Genomic DNA, 16,672 nt, shown 5'->3' on the forward strand with positions numbered 1-16,672 from the left:
GTGCACCTGGGAGAAGAAGTTGAACCTCATCAATGCTGAAGCACCTGCAGACCCAGCCCTCACCTTGGATACACTCTCATTGCTCAGGGTGACCCTGGGGTAAAAGCAAATACCATGGCAATTCCAACACCTGAATGTGGTGGGCTGTGTAGCTTGTGGTGAGGGAAAGGTCTAAGTCCCACCATGAGCCTGGCAGGAAGGGTGGCATGTCCTTACTGTGATGTGGTTAAACTTGCATGCCAGTTCTGAAACCAAACTGTCTTCATTTAAATCTTTGTTCTTACTATCTGATTCTGTTAGCCACCTTCTTTAGCATCTGTGTCTCAGCCTCTGCATATATAGGATGGAATAATAGTACAGATTCATGGTTGTTAAGATGATTAAAACTTCAAACAAATCGCTTAAATAGTGCTATATAGGAAATACTGAAGAAAGGGTTAACTTGGGCATCTACTGCCCAGAAAGTTGAGCTTGCCAGGGCCTGTACCACAAGGGAGCAGAAGATGAGTTTAAAGGACGTGAATAAAGGTAGCCCTCTTAAGGGCCCCCTCCTCCTGCTCTAGTCCAGCCCCCTTACTGCAATTCTTTGCTCCAGATGTGAGTCTTGGCCATGTTAGCCCCTGGACCTCCTCAGGACTATGAATATAGCCTTACAAGCCTTCTTTGTGCAGTGACCATGACCTGGAGCAAGAACAGTGGAATGAGAGCCTAGATGGAAACAATATCTTCATTTCCAGGGAAGCTGGCAAGATACATTGCCTGCTATTCTCCTTGGTCAGGTTCCACAGACACTTCAAAGCTACCAGGAGCTAGAGCACAGCAGCCAGCCAGTGGATGTTCTGCTCGTAATAAAACAGGTCTCCCAACAGGACTCCTTTGATGACACCAAATGTTGCTTTAGGAACCTCTGAAGAGCTTCTGTTGGCAGAAGGAGTGTGCTATTCAAGGCACAGTGGCCGGCCTCTGTGATCCCTACAGCCCAGCTGCACCTGGGAGCATCTGCTTACCTTTCAGGTCTTGAGGATTGTCAATAATGAAGTTTCCATTCCACACCACAGCAAAGTCCACTGCCAGGTTGCTGATGTCCATCCCATCATACTGGTACTTCAGGGAGGGGGACAGGTACACATGTAAGTGCTCTGTCACAGGGAGCTGGTGTGCAGAACAACCCCACATGCTACTCAGAGACCCATGACACTCACATTCACATAGGCAACCAGGAGCCAGCCTAAATCCCTGCTTGGCCCTGAATGCTTTCTGTAATCTGACTATGCTTATGTGCCCCCACTTCTTCCCTCTTCCTGCAATGACCTGCCACACACTTGTTGCAGCCCTTCTTTGTGTCCTGGTTGAGTTCATAGCTCATAAGGAAAGTCATTCTCTTAACACAACCTCCATTTGTTTACCTGACCCTTTTCCTCTAGTCTGGTTCATATCTAATTTCCTGGTTTCCTCTTACACCCCTGCCAGCCCTCCCCAGCCTTGATCTCCTAGTATTACTGCTCTCTGTCTTTACTGTGGCAGTTCCAGGAATTTCTGTGTTCTTTCATGAGCAAGTCTCCCCTCTCTAGAGTTCATGTATTTGGGGGCTCAAAGTCAAACCTCTCTCACTGCTCTGTCATCCTTTCAGAGCCTAGATCAGGGCATATGGCAACAGTCATGGGGTTGCCTGGCTGGCCAGGCCCTATAACACCCTTTCTTTCTGAATTTGAGCCTTACTTCAGTCAGTGGTCCACTAGGAGAAGTACACACAGCTTCCTTGGGGATGTCATTACTCACCAGGAAAGGCTTCTGATAGGGCTGTCTCCTGTTCTGCTGACCCCACAGTAGATTTTCAAGACTCTCATATCCCTCTATACCCCTGTGAAGAAGTCCCCTGGATAGTCTCTCTCAGTGGCTGGCCATTTATCTCTGGAGGACACATCACTATCACCCTTCTGTCCTAGCTTTCCCACATCTACCTCTTTTGTTGTGTTCCATTTCTTTCCCAACCCTCCTTCCCCTTAAACTTAGAGGCCTTCCACAGATTACAAATTCTATCAAGAGCCTGTGACCCCGGAATCTGACAGCTCCCTGATAAGAGGCCCAGATTCTCTTTATCTCTCCCAGGCGAATTAGTTTCCCTCAACACCTTTGTCAGTCCCCCATCTCTGAGCTGACCCCCCACAGTCAGAGACAGGGAGTTGGCAGATAAAAAGATCTTCTCTCCGCTAGAATTATAATTAAACACTTCATGCTTTTCTGTCCACCATTTCAAGCAGGTTTAACCCTTGTGGCTCCTAAAATGCTCTTATTTTCTTCTTCCTCTTCCTTACTGCTCCCCACTGCCTGCCCTCTGGTGTCTTCACATACTGTGTGGAACAGGGTGTGGGATGGAGATGACTCTCTTTCACTAAAGTTTCAACTTTTGCCATTAGAGTTCTGTAGAAGGTTTTCTGACACCATGGCTAAGGGTTCTAGGGTGTCGTCTTGTTCCTCTGTCCCTGGGTGCTTGAGCTCAGCCTAAGATCTCCACTTGTGTGTGAGACAAAGCCCCACCCTACCCAAGTCTTACTGAGCTGTTCTGACACTGGACACTGGAGCTGTTGAAGCGCAGGGCAGGAACGCGATGGACAGCCCCCTGGACGTTGAGGACGCACTCGTAGCCTCGCTGGCCAGACTGGGGCTGGGGCAGGTTTCGGGCCTTAAGAGTGATTGGCTTGACCTCACCGACTGGGATCAGAATCTCCTCTGTGGGTACCAGCTGGGGACAGTCCTAGGGAAATAAGCAGAGAACTCTATGTGTCCTTATCTTATAGCTTCTTACTCATACAAGGCAGGGCAGCAACAGGACCTGATGTCAGACCAGACCCTCCTGTGCCCAGATAGGACACCCATGATAAGGGCTGCACCTCATCCTGGAGGGGCATGCTGAGTCAGTGGGGAAGATGGGATCTCTCTTACTTCCTGGAGATTTGATGTTTTCATGACCATCCTACAAAATCATCCTGAATCTGAGGTATGTATAACAATTTAGGAATTAATGTTTAATCACCAGTATGGCAAGCTATGGATTTTATCTCCAGAGATACCAGATGAAAGAACCTCCCTGTCCTCAGCTTGGGGATCCCACCTCTGGTTACATATGGTTTCCCATCTACTTGGCCCATTGGCCCTTTTATTGTCCTATGCAGCAGTAGGCCATTATCCCAGCCCCAACTGAGTCTGGTTTTCCAGGAGAAGATCAAGCCCTCCAAGCCATGCACTAATACTTGCTCTGTCTTTGTATCTCATTTTATTACTACGCCCTATATTAATGCCATCTTGCTTTGGAAAAATACAACCGAAACAAGAAAGTGTAGTACGGAGGGGCCATAGGAAGGACACAAGAGGGAAAGTGAGAGAGATTGACTTTTTTTAGTTCTGTGTCAGGAGGCAAAGGTCCAACTGCCTCCTTTTCCCTCTCCTGTAGGGCAGATCTGAGTCCAGTGGCTGCTGACAATGGGATTGTGGACACTCTTTCCACCAGGATCCATTTCCTATCCTCAGGGATCAACTTGGGCCTACAGGAGGTTCTACCTACCTGCTTAACTTCTGGACACTGGTTCCTGGAGGGATCTTAGGAACATATGAGGGCTCATGTGGATACCAGGCCTGCAGAGGATGCTGCTGCCATTCACTGTCTGTGGACCAAGACTACTGGACTTATGCAAGGTATGTAATGGTCTCCAAGGATAAAAGCATGTCCCTCTGCGGATGATACCCCTGTGAGAAGCTTTCTGATACAAGTAATGCTCAGCAGTTACAGTCACCATTAGGGATCTGGAGGGATGGTCAGCTACTTTTTCATCGTGCAGGTCTACACACCCACTCTTTTCTCTGGGTGCTAGCTATAAACCCATCATAGTGTAACCCATGCCTGCCTCATAACCATTTAGTTCTTGCTTATCATAGTCTGGCCATACCAAAAATGCTTAGTTCTGGTCCCTTGCTGATTCTAACTCTGGGCCTTTGCACATGCTTTCTCCTCTCTATCAAAGGCTAACTCCTACCTCCCACTCTCACCATCTTCTTGCCCTCTCCCTACCTCAACCTAATTAGACAGCTTATTTTCTCTTGGACTTCAAACTTGGCCACACCTTCTTCTTGGAAAAGCTGTTCCTGATCTTTTCATTCGCTGGCTTCAGCATAGACTGTGGGTATTCCCTCAAGCTCACAAAACTGAAATTTTTGTGGATTTGTTTCCCTTGCTGAACTGTATACAGCATCTTTCTACCCACATCCCAACTTCAACCATGTTAGAGGTATAGTGGATTTTTGGCCTCTTTTTGTTAGGAAGGTGAATGTAAAGAGGAAAATAAGGCAATAGACAAAAGCATTTAGAAGTTTCTTCTAAGCTCCGACTTTGGAGACTCGTGAGGGGGGAGGGTAACACCTTCTCTTGGGCATCAGGAGACTTGGAAAGGAATCTAATTCTCAAACTTGGTGCTTCATGTGGTCAAAATCACCTAATGGGCATGGAGCCATAGGATTTTCAAAGATTTGGTCTAGGGGAATTTCCTAGAGACCTGTCGTAAAGAGCAAGGATAACCTCCAGGGTCACCAGGGTCACCCTTGCCTGTTAGCAAACTGCACATGAGAACTCAAGCAGCAGTGCTTCCACCAGGGAGAGGATCATAGTGAGTGCTGAAATGGCCCGATCCATTCAGGAGCCAGTTCCTCAAGCTATCATCTCATAAACATGCTCTTTTACTTTCATTCCCTATGGGTACTCTGGACAGAGTCTTTCATATAGTTACAGCCATTCTCTGCCAGGGTTCTGGGACCAGTCTTCATTCCCTGTGGATAGAGAAGAGGACCATGTACACTAGGCATATGTGTGCTTTTTTGTTTATGCCTGCCTAGTGCAGTACAGCCTGCAAGTTGTTGCACTTGAGCCCTCACATGTGGTTTCTCTACGGGGAGTCTAGAACATTACAAAACTCTTTCATGTCATGCTGTTTCAGGTCTTTTAGAACTAGATTTAAGCAATGACCATGATCTTCTCTAATGTCCAAATAGACTTGAGATTATTCCAGGAGATAAAACATGGCTAGGCTTTGTTATTTGGCAGTTGCTCTGAGGGTAAGACAGAATAGGAGTTTTTTTTTTTTTTTTTTTTTTGGTATTCTCAGGGCAAAGGAAAGAAGTGGTCGGTGTTCCATGTTCATGTCCTGCATTGTGGACAAGGGAGATGCAGACCTGGGCTGGGGAATGTAAGACTATTAGAGAAGCAGTGAGTCTTCGGTTGAAAAGACAGTGGTAAGGCCAAGGGCAGGGGCAATAGCTGATGGCAGCCAGGACGTTCCCATGTTGTTGGAGTTTTGTACAGCTGGATTTGGGGTAGGTGATGGATTTCATTGGATAAAGCCATTCCCAAACTAGTTGCTTCTGTGAATACACACACATTCTCTCCCTCTCACATACTCACTCTCCTCTCTCTCTTTCTTCTTGTCCTGAGGACAAGAAAGCCAATAACCATGAATGCTTTTGGTAAAAAATGTTAAGACTGTCATTAACATTCTTAAAATACTGATCATTCCTGCTGACCTTCAGACTTCCAAATGAAAGCTGAAAGTCATCTTACCTCCTTTGCCTATAGCTCACTAGGGCCAAGCTGTTTCCTCAGCAGTCCTCTAACTTTTAAATGAAGGTGAGTAGTGTTCTGTCTGAGGATACCCCAAGGCTGGGAAAGAAGTAAGGCTGCAGCAGGGATAGCGTGCCAGTGGAGTGCCCTGTACGCCTTGGTCCTTGCCACTCACTCAGTTTGGTTGTGCCTTGCCAGATTCTGTGCTGGAGACCTGTTAGTCCCCAAAATGACTTCTCCCATGTAGAACTGATATTATCCTTACCCACTGGACTTCAAAGGAAAGAGCAACCAGCATCCTGGAAAGCTAATCGGATTTATTTGGTACTATCTTTCCCGAGATGGGGGCATAAAGAAGATATGTATCTCCATCTCACTATGGCTGGTTCAGCCATGAAGGGAGATGAGCTTTAAAAGCTGAAAGCTATACATGTATTCCTGTGCAGTCTGCCTGCGAATGCCATGTCACAGCCTGATCCCACCCAGAGAGGCAGAGTTTAGGTGACCCATCAGAGAACTGCTGGAGTGTGTAGTGGAAAGGTCTGACTCAGTACCTTAAAAGGGCTTGAGATATGGTTCACCTAAAATTCAGTTTTTTTTATGTACAAAATAGTGCCAGTAATACATGACTCACAGATTGCATGAAAGAGGAATACAAAGAGACTATGTAAGTAGGAATAGGCTGGGTTAACAATTTGAGCATGATTACTATATATTTTTATGTGTGTGTGTGAATGTGCATGGTGCATTAAATGTCAACTTATTTAGGCCAGTTTGGACTGAGTCCTTACATCTGTATTTGTTTGATGATAAAAAGAAAATGAAGGCTGGAGAGATGGCTTTGCAGTTAAGGTGCCTGCCTGTGAAGCCAAAGGACCCAGTTCAATTCCCCAGTACCCACATAAGCCAGATGTACATGGGGTACATGCATCTGGAGTTCATTTGCAGCAGCTAGAGGCTCTGGAATGCCCGTTCTCTCTCTCTCTCTCTCTCTCAACCTCAAATAAATAGATAAATAATAAAAATACTTTTTAAAAAATGAAGCCCTATTTTATCTCAAATAGAATCTCCTCCGTAAGTAGTCATGACTAAATGAAATGTAGATATGTATAAAATATTACATATATAATAAACTCCCCGTAGTTAATGGATACCAAAATTCCTATTTCTTAATCGCATTCACTGTGACCCAGCTGTTCTTTGCTGTCAGGCCTAAGCATGGAACTGACCCAGCAACCCTCTGGAAGGATGTGGGCAGATGAACCTCATATGCTGCTGTCTTTCTATCTGAAAAGCATTGCTGACCTATCTTCTGTGGAGAGGTTCACTATCTGTAGAGATGAATTTGTGCTAGTCCAGCCACACCTGAACTTTCATGACCAGCAGGAGATCAGATTGAAGTCATACCTGCCAACATGGTTGTAGCCATGGAGACCAACATGTTCATAGGTTTTGGTTTCCTGTAGAGATCAAGTTAGTCAGTATTTTTGGATGCCTGAAATCTGTTGTATTGGGCAAAACCCCTAAATTGTTGGCATCTTGGTTTACTACAGATGTCAGAGATGAATTATGTGAAACTGCAGGGTGATTTATAGAATTGACTGAAATGCCATCTGTCAGTAATTCTCAGTCTTCAGCTTCATCTGGGATGGTACCCAAGAATTAGATTTTCTAGATAGTTTACAGATGACTCTGATGGTACAGTTCCAAGAAAGCATACTGTAAGAACAACTTCTACATGTGATAAAACTACAAATGTGTGAGGTACGTATGTTGCCATGTTAACTGGTGAACCTAATCAGTTATACATTGTTTCCACCAAACATATAAAGAGAAAATGTTGATTCAAAGTTAGGGAAAGGGCTTATTGGAAGTGTAAAAGAGATAGTCAAGGAACCCCAGAGATAATTAAGGGATATTTATCCCCTAAAACAACTTGAAGACATGAGAGGAAGCTTCTGATGGAGGGAGAGGATGCCTAAGCTGGGCACATATGCTTTTGCTATCCCTCAAACTTTTAGGAATGGAGCCCTCTAAAGCAGTGCCAGGCCTGGAAGCCACCAGCTGGGAAGGGATATGTGACTGGTTGTAGCTGAGAACGGTGGCAGTGTTTTAAGAAGTGAAGGAAGTGGCCCTAGTCACTGTAATGGGAACCAATATTCTACTTCCTTTTCTGAGCCAAGGCAATAGCTGGAAGGAGTCTTGGCTTCCTTCACAGTCAGTTTCTAAAGGGCCAGCATGCGTAAGAATAAGATAGCAACTGCACACCAAGTCCCACTTTCCTCCGAATAGACCACCATTGTCATTTTCATTAGAAGCAGCTATGCCCATTCATGATGGATTCTTGAAACTGGGAAACTGGATGTGGTGCTGGTGTCCCATATAAGGAAGATATAGGAAAAGCTTGCAGGCTCTCACCTGAGAACCCGGCTACCTCTTCTGCTAGTTGTAGGCAGCGACCCACTAGGTAGAGGGCTTGGGGAGATGAAGAATATAGAGGATGGAGAGTCGAGGGGCAGGAGCTCCATCTATGCAGCTATGGGAAGGTCATCATTCTTGCTGGGATGAGACTTTATGATGCTATGGCTGTTTTGGGAGTCCCATGCTCCTGGAAGTAACCCCTTGCCCATGCTTTGTAAGTAAACCAAATAAACTCATTGATTTGCTAGGGTGAACTCTAGTGGAATTGCCCTTTGGTCTGTTGTCAGTGCCCTTCCTAGAGGACAGGGGCCGGTGCCTATAGGCATATCCCCAGAAAAGAATGCATGAAACATGGAGAATGCTGTTCTCTAATCCAGGGCTCAGAAAGCAAGGACAGAAAGTGAGGCAGAAAGGAGATGGACGTTTCTGGGCTTGTCCTTGGTGCTCTCTTAGTATTCACTTAATCCTGCAGTGCAGGGAGGTAGGGGCTTCTCTTCAGCCAACTCTCTAGAATGTTCAAATCTCAGTCTCTCATCTGTAGTCCAACGAGAGCTGTACTTTAGCAGTTCCTGCTTGGAGTGGAGGAGGCTGGGCCTGTTTCCAATTATCTTTCTGGAGCTCAGCCCTCAGGCCTCTGCATATCCGGTAGTTTATTTGTCTCACTCTTTGTGACACTGCTGGCCGTTGCTTAGCTGCAGGTCACCCTCAGGCTTGGCTTTGGGTTTTTCTCTACCAGTGAGGTTGGCCCAAGCAGAAGGTGAGGTAGACTACTCTTGGTCTGGCTCTGCACCAATCTCTCCTTGGATTTAGGGCCTTCCTTCATCTAACTTAAGGGACTTCATAGATTGAAGTGGCCATTGTGAAGGTCGGTTTCTGAGCCTCTGGACCACAATTTTCCACGGCCCAGACTTTGTCCATACTGGCCCTCCTGAGGCTCGCTTCCTTTGGCTGTTCTTCTATTGGCTTCCTGGCTATGATGACCCTTGCCCTACACCTTTAGCTCTTAAGTTTCTTCTCTGAGTGAGAAGACTAGTTTCAAACCCTTATACAGAATCTCAGGGATGGAATTAATTCCCAGTGTTCAGCAAGACAAGTATAGTGCTTGTAGGCTGCTGCATCCCAGTATACCCAGTGGCTACAGGAATATCCTTCATGGGTCGTTCCCAAGGCACTAGGTGTCTGACTGCATAATTCTGATGTAGCTGAGAATGAGTCTGTCTTAAATTATTATTTATGATGGGGTCCATATATGTCTTCTCCTCTCAAGATAAGAGGAGTTCTACTTTTCTGACTGTAATATGTATTTCAGAAAGGAACAAAAGTTTGAAAATAAGTGCATCTATTTCAGAAATTATTTAAAGTTTATTTTCTTATTTTAGCTGTAGAAGTGAGATTGGGAGACACAAGAAACTCCAGTTTTTGGTTTCTTAGATAGATATAATTCCCATCACCAAAACTCTGATGTGGATATCACTAGTTCGCCATTTTTGTCATGCATTTATTCTATAAACTTTCACTGAGAAGGGATTAGGATTTAAAGATGTATTTCTGCCTTCAAGCAGCCTTCTACCCAGTGCCAGATGGATAAGCCTCTCAAAAGGCTATCACAGTACAGGAAACAAACAGGTACTCTTAATATTTGTAGACTTTCTAGAAGGCAGAGCACGAGGACCACCAGACGTGTACATATGTGTTTGTATGAATACCTAAGTCTCAACTGTCCAGACCCAACTGGAAAAGCACCAGGATAAGAAAGGGAAATTGACCAAGCAGGATTCATGGAGATGAGGTATGCTGGGATATGTAAGAAAGTCAACATCAACCAATCACAGGCTGGGACTATTTACAAGGACGATGAGCAAGGTGATATTTTATAGTGTCAGTTAAAAGTGTGGGCTGGGCTTTGGGCTAGGGCACCAACTAGCAGAATTTCTCTTTCTATAAGGCCTCCCACCGAGGCATACATCAGAGTCAAAGGATTTTAGACTTGGAAGAAAAAGTTGTCATGAACAAATGTTTGAGAGTGGCTATTGCACAGAAGCAGAGGAAGTGTCCAGCTGATCAAAGGGTCAGGCACAAAGAACAGACATCCTTCACTCTATTCCAGACTATATTTGGTTGGTAATGTTTCTCTAAGTGTTGAGTGTCAACCAGTCACTTCAAGCTCTTGAATGCACAGTCCTAGGGGTCTAGCAGATAGACTCTGCCTCTGGGGTTGCTTCCACTTTCTTGAGATTTATAATAACATGGTGTCCAAGAGGTGCCACAGACAGACATGGTTAAGCCATTGGACTGACCATCTGAAATGACCCTGTCATCCAGAATTTCTGGGAATGTCGTCATGTCATGGTGAGCCTTCTTACCTCTGAAATATTGATCCGGCCCTCCTGGAAAGAGCAGGTGGTGGGATCATGTGTGCAGAGGTTGCGGTACTTGCACCAGTGGCAACGGAAGGCACTGTTGACACAGGACAGGCACCTGCAAGGAGGAGGCAGTCAGGCACTGTAACGAGGGAAACCTGCTATCCTGAGTTCACATCCAAGCCTCAGCCTCAGGAAAACAAACTAGCAGAGCCTCTTCCAGTGCTGATAATTGTGGATTCTCCAGCCAAGGATGTTCATGGGGCCAGAAAATGAGAAATAAACTGAGATCAGAGCAGGAATAATTTGACTTATAAAGTAGTAGTGTTCTGGAGTTCATTTCTACTTTAGGAATTTTTCAAGTTGCAATCCCATACTGGTAGACTAGAATCAGCCATGGTAAGAGTATTTAAATCATATGAATTGGTAAATGCTCCAAAAAGAGTTTTAAAATCTGATTACTGGAAGCTGAACATTTGCCAGCATACCACTACTTTAAAGACGGAGTGGTAGAAAGAACAGAGACAGAATTATGCAAGTTTGATTGTAGTGTTGCTTCTGTTGCTGCCAATGGGGTCACTTCAAGTAAGTCACTCACTCTCTGCATTGAAGTTTCTTCATCTGTCTTTAATGAAGCATTCCTGTCTATTCTACATTGCTGTTGGATATCAAATGAGGTAATATATAGGAATGGTTCTGAAAAGAACAATGCTAAATGCATTTAGCAGTTTCAAGAGCTTAAATTACCTGTTATTTCAACATCTTGACTAACCTTTGAGTGTTAGCAATTGGATCATAGCCTCCGTGTTATTGGGCTTGGGGCAATTTACAGTACTCAAATTTACACTGTGTTACTGTTAGCTGGGAATGGAACAGTAGAATACAAGTATGGCACACACATTTCTTGCCACAGTGAGCACTTCTTTATCTCGGGTTTTGTCTGAAGGTGTATGCATTGTATGTGCTGTAACAGAAACATGATGGCTAGCCTGGCTTCCTCTTTAACAGTTTTCTTATTCTAACCTGGCATAGGCAGGAACAAGTCAGCAATCTGGCGCCACCTGGTGGGTTCTGGTAACCTCTGGATGGTGAGACTCTATCCTGGGGTGTAGGAAGCCCTAGGGTGAGGTGCACTGCCTCATGTCCAGGTTACTCAGTTTACGAGCTTAGGTTAGTGCTATTTCATGCCCTCTTCACTTAGTGGTTCTTTCATAATTCCCTGTCATTCAGTTAGAAAATGATGAAGATATATTGGGGTTCAAAAACTGGCTAATTTTGCCAGTGTCACTGTAGCACTTACTTTCTGTAGGTCTCAGTTTACCATATAAAGAGAAGGAACTGAACGTGATTCTGTGAATTTTAGCTGTGATTTCCAGGAATAAGAAAGGGGCAAGCTAGATCATTTTTAGCAATAAAATGGAATCTTTGCTGTCAAGGAGATCTATTTTTCCCCTAAAACTTACTGCCTGTGACAGCATCTTGGTTGCCACAGAAAATCATCAGTGCATATGGTGACATCATAGTGGGTTGCCACGGAGATGAAGATACTCTCACAAACAATAGATGCTATAACCACTGTGTCAGCTTTGTGAGAGTTGATGGTTTTTCTCTCCAAGAAGCTGGCATTTCTCAGCAGGTTAACTGGAATTGGTGGGCAGAGTGTCACAGGCATTTTTGTCCAGTTCAGCTTCATCCTTCCATGCCAAATTTGCTGCCAACCATTTCTATCTCTTACTTTGTCCTTTTCAGAATGTCTATTGAGTTATCCCAATGGGGCACAGATAGGTTTCCTTTTGTGACTACTGTGGAGAAGCTAGACCTCTAGAAGATTGTTCTAATCATGATCATCAGGATCAGAGAATGGGGAACTAAGGAGATCTGGCTCACTTGCCAATTTTTAAATAAATTTATTTTTATTTTTGTATGCATATATTGTGGGATGCATGCATGCATAAGGGAAGGGCACATATATGTATGTATGCTTGTGAAGACCAGAGGTCGGTGTTGCATCACTCTCCAGATTATATTCTGAGACAGGGTCTCTCATGGAGCTTATTGATTTGGTTAGATTATCTAGACAACAAACCTTAGGAATCCTCCTGACTCCACATCCCCAGTGCTGGGATTACAGGCACATATCTGGCTTTTACATAGGTGACAGGAATCTGAACTTAGGTTGTCATGCTTGTGTGTCAAGCAACTTACTAAGTGAGCCATTTTCCCAGCCTCTCACTTGCCAATTTTAATGGCTAGAGACTGTGGACCCCATGTGTCCAAAGTGCTTACCAAGTCCCCTAGGAAGACTTTAAGGTGACTACCACACTATTCCTGTCTTAGAGGAACTTAGAGGAGAGGGGAAAACCCAGTGTCCCTATCAGACTAAGTGAGGCTCCCTGTGAGGCTTACAGTTGATGGGCACTGCAGTTGTAGAACTTGAACTCTGTGCTGACAAATGTCTTTCCTGTCTCCTTGGACCTCAGCTGCAGTTCTAGGCCAAACCAGTCTGCAAAAAAAAATCCCAAATTAAATAAATAAATAAAATTTTCAAAAAAGGATAGAGTTAAAATTTGGGGGCCCACTGGACATCCTGAACCAAAGGGCCCATTGCAGAGCCACCCAGGGGCCCTCTTGAGGTACAGATGGAAACTTCTTCAGCTTTCTCCTCCCCAGAGAAACTCCTTTAGCAACCAGCAGCCCATCCCTCAGTAGCAGATTCCATAGAGCCTCTTCTCTTGGTTAAGCTTGTTCAGTTATTGAATGAATTTCAAAATAGTAGGCCAGAACATCTTGGGCCCCAGTTTCATTGAGAGAATCCAGTACAGCCTATGGCCTGAAGCCAATCCTATTCCCTGAAGAGACAGCAGACTTCAGACTCTCCACTCAGAGGGAGTAGGCATTTTCCTTCCTCCCTTCTTCCATCCACTTTTGGGATGCAGTAGTTTACTTTCAAACTCAAGCAAGTTGCATGAACCAATAACAGCATCTGGTATGTGAAGGCTAGTCAAACAACTACTATGCCTGCTCTTTGTGGCCCCATGCCCATGATGGCAGAGCAGCCCCTAGTCTGTGGTTTAGCATACAACCTTACCTTGGTCCAGGGGAATGACAGGAACATCCTTAAGCCCAGGAGAGGCACAGATGATCTGGTTCCCAGAAACCTGACCCTCCACTTCAGTCAGGTTCCCAAAGGAACAGAAAATGCCAGCTGACAGGTCAGGAGCATCACTGACAACCAGGCTGAGCTGTGGGAGAAACAAGAGCTCAGGAGATCCAGGGCCAGGGCAGGCTCCCTATTTCTCCAAGACCTATTTCTCTCAGATCTCTTTGACCTCATCTATGAGAAAAGGGCATTAGTGTAGGTGATCACCTGCCTCTGCCACTCAGCAATTAGAGGAGTAAATGGCTACATGGTGTGTAGGGTCAATGGTCTTCACTGAGCACTGTCAGTTCCTCCATCTTGTCCAACATGAGGAGGCACTTGGCGTTCAAACCACTAGAGAAAAAGGTACCAAAATTTACTCAGACCTAGCTGGATCTGACATGGAAATTAACTGCAAGGTACCATGGATACCTAAAGGGTTCATGGAATCACAGGAGACGGCTTCATCACGGGCCTTAGTCTGGGCTCCTTGGAGCAAAAGCATCATTAGGGTAGAAGTTCGCCAGGAGCCAGCTGGTGGGAGGTGGTGATTTCTCATCTTGGCTACTCCTCAGTGCTTCACTCAGAGCCTGTGGGCTTCAGAAATACCCTGGGCTGGGACAGAATGTTCACAAGGAGCTTAGGGCATCAGGAAATAGCCACCAATGGTTTAGCAGTGTCTATTACCTAAGGGCTCATTTCAATCCAGACCTTTTTGAGTTTGTAAAACCTCCCATTAGTGATAAAAAATATCACAGAGTTTAAGAATAAAGTGTTAACAGGAAATATCTAATGAAAACTGCTGCTCTGAATTCAGTATACTTTGAAATGAGTTTGTCCTCAGCACCATTACAGGCACAGCCCCTTCTTCTTCTTCTTCTAGCATCACTGCAGCCAGAATTTCCTGGTGGGGATGAATGAACCAAAATTGAAGGCTCATTAACTAACATTTGAGAATACTCATAAAACTTTAGTAATGAAATAATAGTCAGGGCCCCAAGGACATGAAATATTTTGGGTTGAACCTTAACAGGTGGCTAAGGGCTACTTTATTTTTCTGTTTAATATTCTCTTTAAGCATATATTTATAAAAATATTAGTCTTTCTTTAATCTCTCTCTCTCTCTCTCCAACTTTCTTGAAAGAGTAGCAAATAGAAAACTATAATCATACCATGTCCTAAAGAATGTGCTGTTGGGTATTGTATTATATCATGTCATAGATGTTTGTTACTAAATGAAAATTGAGATTTACAAAGCAGATAAGTGGGCATTAAGCTTTCAGGAAACATGGAGAGTAGCTTTATCCTTACAACAGGGGTCACTCTGGGCTTTCTCTAGTTTCCTTGGAGCACTGAAAATGTGATCAATGTGTAGACCTGCATGCAGAGGATACAGGAGCACAGCCCCCAGGTACAAACTTTGTCACACCTCCCCCTTGCTGACTACTTACCAGCTGGCTGTGCTCAGACACAGAGATGCTGCTGGGGTGTACCTCAAGGCTCATGCACTGGCTGATGCTGGCAGCGAATCGATTTGCTTCCCAGGCCCGCTGACACTTGTCCTTACGGGAGCACCTGTATAGACCCAGATTTACAAGAGGTCAGGACTGCACTGTCTCTGAGTAAGAGGGGTCTGATATCTGAGCCTTGTGTCCTATTGCCTGGTGATGGCATCCACTGTACTCACAGATGGTTGCAATCACTTACAGCTAAAAACAGATTAAGGAACGAGGATTAATTCTCAACCTGGATGCAGGTTAGATATAAAGAACACCACCATGGCAGTACTGTAGGGTGTTCAGGTGAGCAAGTAAGAGAAGTCTGGAGGGCTTGAGAAGTAGCACAGCAAGGGGCTCGGAGGCAGACTCCTGGGCTGAAACCCTAAGAAGCCAATTACCACTGGCTTGGCTCTGTTGGGCAAGTTAATCTATCCATTCTTAGTTTCTTCAACCAAAAATGGCCAGGATGATAATCATACTCTACCTAGTAGAGTTAAAGTGAGTAGTGCTTACACTGTGTCCTGGCACTTAGTGGGTATGTATCAGTATTAGGCCTTGTGACACTAATATCAATAATGATGATTATCATTATTAATATTATAGTTATAATATCAGAGTTGATATTGTCATTCTCCTCCTGACGATGTTAGCATTCAGAAGAGGGTCTTAGCTGCAAGACAGGGTGTGTGTGTATATGTGATTTTGTGGGTAGATTAATAGCTCTTTGAAGGCAGGGGTCATGTTTTATTCATTGAGATTTTCTTCCTGTCACATGGTGTATTTTAAATAAATGTTTGTGCCATGAGTCAGAGACAGACAAGAAGTATGGTTAGGGTTGCCTCTGTCAGGAAGCCTGTGTGGCTTTCTCCTGATGTCTTCATCTCTGGCTCTAGGTTCTTTCAAAGTGATGCCTGAACTTGGGAGCCTGGGACTGCCATTTGCTATATCTCATGGGAACATATTCATGGCTGGTGCAGCTTCAAACCAAACAGCCATTGGATAGTACATGAGTCCAAAATCAAGCAGTGATTCCCACCCTGGATCCCCAAAGCTCCTTTCTCTCTTCCTTTCCAGGCACACAGTGGATCTAAATATGACTGCTGTCAAAGGAAAGAATTATTGAGGTTTAAGTGAATCCTTAAGATAGCTCTATAGTGAGCTCTTGACTAGAGCCTTTATCTCATTGACTCACTGAAATGGCTTTTTTTTAAGTCATGCTACTTACAGCAATAGTCCTAACAAAGATAAATAGCCTGGGTGACAATAACACACTAACAGAGGCAAGGCATACAGAACAGACAGGAGGGTTTCAAGTCTTCTGGGATCCAGAGGCTCTTAGTCATCTTGCTCAGTCCTCTGCTTCCATAGTAGAGGCTGACTCTTGGACTCGGGCTCCTGGGATTGCTGTGTCCCTGTTGCCTTGTCAGCAGGACAGGCTGATGGTGAGAATGGGAGGGTAGTGCAGGAAAGTCTGGTGAAGATGAGAATGCCAAGTGAGGAGATACCTGAGAATAAAAATGTGCAGTCCACATGCCTAGCAGAGGAAGTAGCCAGTAGAGGTGTGCACAGATAGGGCGAGAAAATTCCATGTAATGGGCCACATTCATTCTAGAAGCCATAGGTAGCCTAAACTAGGAGAACAATGAGT

The 16,672-nt window shown here is 44.7% G+C and overlaps 1 protein-coding gene across 1 annotated transcript in view; it reads right to left on the reverse strand.

Annotated features, from left to right (window-relative positions):
• Positions 1-16,672, reverse strand: part of Plxna2 (plexin A2) — a 203,053-nt gene that overhangs the window by 55,798 nt on the left and 130,583 nt on the right. Inside the window, exons 6-11 of the mRNA XM_045142360.1 lie at positions 14,977-15,100; positions 13,475-13,628; positions 12,793-12,889; positions 10,390-10,504; positions 2,555-2,755; positions 1,008-1,104 (exon numbers count right to left, since the gene is read on the reverse strand). Coding sequence (XP_044998295.1) covers positions 1,008-1,104; positions 2,555-2,755; positions 10,390-10,504; positions 12,793-12,889; positions 13,475-13,628; positions 14,977-15,100 — 788 coding nt within the window. The remainder of the gene's footprint in view (positions 1-1,007; positions 1,105-2,554; positions 2,756-10,389; positions 10,505-12,792; positions 12,890-13,474; positions 13,629-14,976; positions 15,101-16,672) is intronic.

Source organism: Jaculus jaculus, chromosome 1 (assembly GCF_020740685.1).
Source record: "Jaculus jaculus isolate mJacJac1 chromosome 1, mJacJac1.mat.Y.cur, whole genome shotgun sequence".
NCBI lineage: Eukaryota > Metazoa > Chordata > Mammalia > Rodentia > Dipodidae > Jaculus > Jaculus jaculus.